The 5,940-nt window shown below is 60.0% G+C and overlaps 1 protein-coding gene across 1 annotated transcript in view; it reads right to left on the reverse strand.

The window, feature by feature from the left end:
* BRAT1 (BRCA1 associated ATM activator 1) overlaps nt 1-5,227 on the reverse strand; it is a 28,978-nt gene extending 23,751 nt beyond the window's left edge. The window contains exons 1-5 of the mRNA XM_006765490.2: nt 5,138-5,227; nt 4,895-5,062; nt 4,494-4,637; nt 826-980; nt 224-448 (exon numbers count right to left, since the gene is read on the reverse strand). Coding sequence (XP_006765553.1) covers nt 224-448; nt 826-980; nt 4,494-4,620 — 507 coding nt within the window. The 5' untranslated portion in view covers nt 4,621-4,637; nt 4,895-5,062; nt 5,138-5,227. The remainder of the gene's footprint in view (nt 1-223; nt 449-825; nt 981-4,493; nt 4,638-4,894; nt 5,063-5,137) is intronic.
* Nucleotides 5,228-5,940: the final 713 nt, after the last annotated feature.

Genomic DNA, 5,940 nt, shown 5'->3' on the forward strand with positions numbered 1-5,940 from the left:
CACAGCCGAGGGGCCAGCGGAGGCCCGGCGTCCTCTGCTCCGGAGCCCAAGAGCCCAAGCTGAGTGTCACGGTCAGCACCGGTCACTGCCGGGCGTTAAACCCACAGCGCCCCGTCCCTCCTAGCTGGTTCCCAAGCCGCCACCGGCTCTCAGCCATGGCAAGGACACTCCCACTCTCAAGGGCCTCCAGCCCTGGTCACCCCAGAGCGCCTCACAGCCCAACAGCCCTCCCGCCGCCCTGGTGCAGAGGTCTCCCAGGGCCTCGCAGCGGCATGGGCATGGCGAGCGGGGGGCACTCACCGAGGTCGGCCAGGAAGTGCAGGGCGCTGGGGTGCTGGGCCAGGGAGCGCAAGCCCTGGATCCAGCCACTGCGCACAGTGGGCGCCATCCAGGCCACTCCGCCAAGGGGGCCGGCCTCCCCGAAGAGCCCGGGCAGCAACTCCCCCTGCTGGAGGGAGAGGGAGTGGGCCCTGGGCAGCTGGCTCCTGGGAGCCGTAAACAAAGGCTCGCCCATCCTGTGGTTCCTTTCAGGGATCCCCCCAGAGCGGCACCCCCACGGGCCCACCTCTGCCAGGACAACCTGGCTTAAGGACCCCCTGGTGTCCTGGCCTCCTGGCCCCGGCCTGGGGGGCCATCTCCCCCTCCCGCTGTCCCCACCTGGATGCCCCCGCACGCCCGGGGGGTCAGGCTGTCCCCGGCCCCATGCACACCCCTTACAAGACAAGCCACTGCGGAGACTTGGGGTGTGACAGCCACCTCTGCTTCCGGCACTTGCCGGGGCAGAAGGTGCGCACTCGGCGGCCGGCGGCCAGAGGACGGGCTCACCTGCAGGAACTGGAAGCAGTCCTCCTGGGCGGCGAGCAGGCCCGCCAGGCGGAGCGAGAAGGCGAGGACACGGGGACTCAGGCCCGGGGCCCTCGGCACCTGCAGCAGCAGCTCCACCAGGCAGGGGCTGTCCTGCAGCAGCTGCAGGCTGGACCCTGGACAAGGGCCAGTGGGGCCGTCACCGCACAGCCACGCGTCCCGAGGGCTGCTCTCCGGCCGGCAGCTCCCACCCCCTCTCAGGCCTTTAGATGGAGCAGCTAACGGGAGGACATGTTTACAGTAGCGGCCGCAAAGGGTCCATCACTTAACTCAGCGGTTCTCACCCTGTGGGTCGCGACCCCTTTGGCGGTCGAACGACCCTTTCACAGGGGTCCCTAAGACCATCCTGCATATCAGATATTTACATGACGATTCCTAACAGTAGCACCATGACAGTTATGAAGTAGCAACGAAGATAATTTTATGGTTGGGTCACAACATGAGGAACTGTATTAAAGGGCCAGAAGGTGGAGAACCACTGCCTTAAGGCAGGGAACAAACTAGGAGGCCAACACCTCACACAGGTCCAGGGCGCAGACAGGAAGTGCGGGGCCGAATGACCGGTGCTGCCGATTATGAAAGAGACGCGAGTTCCAGCAGGACCATCGTTCCCTCTCAGGTGGACACTTTCCTTAAACTGAGCGAACGTGATGCCGGAAGCACATCAGGCGGCCGTTCCTGCCAACCGCACCTCCGCGTCCACCCGCACCGACCGCCCGCGCCATTCACGCCACTCACGGACGGAGGCACCACGGATGAAGGCGGGTCCCAAGCAGGGCCCCGGGCGAGGACGCCGCACACTGAGCTTCGGGGGGAAGGGAACGGACAGGGCGAGGAGGAGGGGGCAGCAAGAAGGGCAGCCACAGACCGGGCAATCTACAGGCACCGCTGTCAGGGCTGGGGCTGGCTCCAAACACCAGACAACAAGGGCCCAGCGATCGTGCCGCCCGGAGGAACCGAAGACCCTCGGACACAGACGCGCAGAGGAGATGCTAACGAGCTGGAGGGTGGCCGCTCAGGTACTGGCGTGGGACGCGCAACTTCAAAGCCGGAAGAAAGGGCTGACAAATCCGAAAGCTTAGCCGCCGTGGAGGGCAGGACAAGGAGGGAAAGGAGCAAAGACAGGGAAACGTAAAAGGACGTGGCGAGAACAGGTTCAGATAGAACAGGAAGCGAACGGAACCGGTCCGCGGGGTGAGCAGAGCTCACGTGCAGACCACAGGCCGCGCTGCTGGCATGGGAGACGTGCGGGCTGAGGGCGGAGGGACAGCCGGCATCTTCCAACCGTAAAAAGCGGCTTCAACACGAAGAGCCCTCAGGGCTTCAGAAGGAGCCATTTCAGAGGCGACAGACCGCCAGCCTGCTCGCTCCCCTCGCCAAGGCTCCCGAAGGGAAAGGAATTCCCAAAGAAAATTCTCTTTCAGCCTAAGGTGCTCACACGCCTCGCAGAAACAGCCACGCAAAACGAGAAGAACAACAAACACGTGAACGCAGGAACAGGCGTGGAGCTCGTAGACAGGACACAGGGAAAGCGAGTGCCGCCCCTGGGGGTGGGGGGTGGGGCTCCTGGGCACCAGGCCTCTTTGGGGAGAAAAATGTTGCAAAGTGAGGTTGTGGCGATGGCTGCACAGCCCTGTAAATGCACTAAAAGCCACTGAAGTGTACACTTCAAATGCGTCAGCTGCATGGTAAATCCATCAGTATAGCTCAGCATAGCGGATCAAAACTATTTTTTAAACTGTGACTACAGCCCTAGCTCGTTTGGCTCAGTGGATAGAGCGTCAGCCTGCGGACTGAAGGGTCCCAGGTTCGATTCCTGTTAAGGGCACATGCTTGATCTGCAGTAGGGGGAGTGCAGGAGGCAGCCAATCAGTGATTCTCTTTTCTGTCTCTCTCCCCCTCTCCCTTCCCCTCTCAAATCAATAAAGATATATTTAAATAAATAATGTGGCTTACAAACGAGGCCACCAGGACACAGCAGAACACAGCACATGCAGCAGACTCTACACAACATCTGCAGAAACTCCCCGTGCAACGCCTCTATCAGACCTCAACAGGTGTAAGAAAAGTGAGACGCAGATACTGTCTACCTCCAGTGAAATAAATGAGTAATCAACAGGGAAGACGGAAAGAAACCCATGTTTTGCATCTAAAAGACACCCCTTTAAAGAATTTGTGGCCGAAGAAAACAATCATCGTGGAAAGTATGAAACCCCTGGAACTGCATCCCAGCAGAAGCACTCACCACCCGGGACAGCCTGCGGGAGGGCGGGCGGAAGGCCCTGTCAGAGGAGCGCGTGTAGGAGAAAACAAGAAAGGCCTCAACGTTCCACCCAAAAGAGGGTAAGAGACTGACTAAGGGGAAACAGCAGAAGTCAGTGTCAGAGACTTGTGGCACTGTTTATAGGAACGAACCGTTAGAGACAGGATCACCTTACGATGGAGACGTGATTAGGTAAAATCTAGTGAATGACAGTAAATCAACCTGCTCCATGCAGAAATCACTGCTGTGAGGTAAGAGAGAAGCGGCAAGACCCCACACTGTACGATGGTGGGACCTCGTGTTTATAAGAAACACTAGAGGCCCGATGCATGAAATTCGTGCAAGAGAGGCCCTCCCTCCCCCGGCTGCCGGCACTGGCGTCCCTCTGGCACCCAGGACCCGGGCTTCCCTCGCAGCCCAGCTTCAGAAAGGTCGTCGGTCTAATTAGCATATTTCGCTTTTATTATTGTAGACACAGCTTCGTGTTAGGAAAATGGCCGGCAGGAAATAAAAAGGTGACTGGTTTAATTTTCCTCTTTGCTCCTTTGTGTTGCTGAAGTTTTAGTATATCTCTACTGACTTCAGAGAGGAAGGGAGAGAGAGGGATGGAAACATCCATGATGAGAGAGAATCACTGATCAGCTGCCTCCTGCACGCCCCACACTGGGGATCGAGCCCACAACCTGGGCATGTGCCCTGACCGGGAATCGAACCCTGATCTCCTGGTTCACTGGTCGATGTTCAACCACTGAGCCACCAGCTGGGCATGTGGTTGAAGTTTTATATAAAGAATATGTGTTACGCCCCTGGCTGGTGTGCTCAGTGGTTAGTGTCAGCCTTGCACGGAAGAGTCTCGGATTCGATTCCCGGCAAAGGAATACCGGGGCTGCAGGTTTGGTGTCCAGCCCCGGTCTGGGCATGTGCAGGAGGCAACCACATCGATGTTTCTCTCTCTGTCTCTCTCATCCCCCTCCCTCCCTTCAATCTTCTCTAAAAAAATCAATGGGAAAAATATCAGGATTAAAAAAAAAAAGTTTTACTTTCATAATCAGAGAGAAAACAAAGCCGACTTTTTAATAAAGGAAAAAAATGCATTGAGAACAGGAAAATGCGTGTGCCCTCGCCCTCGGCAGCCACCTAGCACGGACAGAACTGCGGAGGCCTGAATCCGGCTGGAATCGGTAAACTTCAAGCTGCAGCTCTCGCGCCCTGATCACTTCCTCACCCTGATGTGACCCCAAGTAGCCAGGGGGGGTCATCAAGATGTGAGGGAAGGACACTGACCAGATGGGGACCCCTTCTCCAGGACAGGGAAGCCCTGTGCACCCTCTGGCCTCTGGGGAAAGTCAAGAACAGCGCCCCTTACCTGCTTCAGTTAGGGTTTTAAACCAGTCCAGCAACTTCTCCAAGCAGGTGTCATCTGCCACGGACTGCCTGGGGTCTGCCAGGGCCGCACAGAGAGCCGGAAGGAGCTGGGCGCACTCGGGGTCCATGACGAGGCCGGGGGTCCTGCAAAGGAAAGGTCAGGCCCGGCCCGCACCAGCCCTAGTCGCAAGCAGCCCCCCTGCCTGCTCAGGGCCCAGGGCTGCCAGACGGCGGGCGGGTCGCAATGATCCCGACCATGGGGTGATGCAGGCACCCAGGCAAAGCCTCAGCCCGGGGCGGGGGCCTGGGAGGGAGTCCCTCTGCTGTAAACCACGAGGCCTTAGAAGCTCCAAGCTGCCAACCGTGGACTCTGGTGGGAGGGTAAGAGCATGATGCTCACCTAGGCTGCAGGCGGACCAGAGATGGGGTGCGGGTACGTCCGGGGCAGCTATGTGCACAAGTGCCGCCCAGTCCGGGGTCAGCGCGTCTGAGTCCGGGAACACTGCGGCCAGCGGTGTGTGTCCACACTGCCCGTCCCTCCCGAGCCGGGTGTGCACCTGCGTGTGGGGCCTGGGCGAGGCAGGGGTGGGGGCGGGGGCCCTCGTGTAAACGCGGGCCTTCGCCCGAGGTCCCGATCCCGCAGACCTGCACAGACACCGGAACCCTTCTGCACGCAGCTCATCCACTCCGGTCCGTCCGCCGCCGAGGCCCCGCCCTCCCCCACAGGCCCCGCCCCGGACCGCGCCACCTGCTAAACCTGGAGGGGGGAGGACGGGACGGCGGGAAGGGGGAACCGCGAGAGCTCACGCGAGACCACTCTAGAGCCCAGGAGGCCCGAGCTTGTGAGCAGGATCAACCTGAAAAGCGTCGGGGGCAGGCCAGCGCCAAACTGGTCGCCCCTACCGAGGACATCCCCCCTCCGGGATACTCAGTGGTACGTGCCAGAGCATCCGACGGGCGTAGCGCCAGGAAGGCGGGGCTCCAGGAAGGGGCGGGACTATCCCCGGAAAAGGCGGGACTGTCCCGGAAGGGCGTGGCCCACCCAGGCACTGGACCTCTGAGCTGGGCTGGGAGGTGGAGCACGTGCCCGAAAGGGGCGTCTTCACCCTGGAGGCAAAGTCTGCGGTCCCTGGGCCCTCTGGGGCCCGCCGCTGCCCGAGGTCCTTCAGGCTCGCGGATAAAAACAAAAACAAGGCTCATCTGTACAGAGTCAGTTTTCAGCAGCATTTTGGGGGAAATACCTGACCTGCAGGCACAAGGAAATGGGAAGCAGAATTCCTATGTGTATTAAAACAAAGTAAAAGGGGGCTTTTAACACGTGAACTCTGATGGAGGACCCACTTGGGACCACACCCTGCTGGTCCTCACCCCCCGGCCCTCATAAGCACTTGGGTGCAGAGGTCAGACCGCCCTATCGCCCGCCCTGGGCTGGGGGGGGGGCGGGGGAC

The sequence above is a fragment of the Myotis davidii genome, unplaced genomic scaffold, assembly GCF_000327345.1.
Source record: "Myotis davidii unplaced genomic scaffold, ASM32734v1 scaffold399, whole genome shotgun sequence".
Lineage (NCBI taxonomy): Eukaryota > Metazoa > Chordata > Mammalia > Chiroptera > Vespertilionidae > Myotis > Myotis davidii.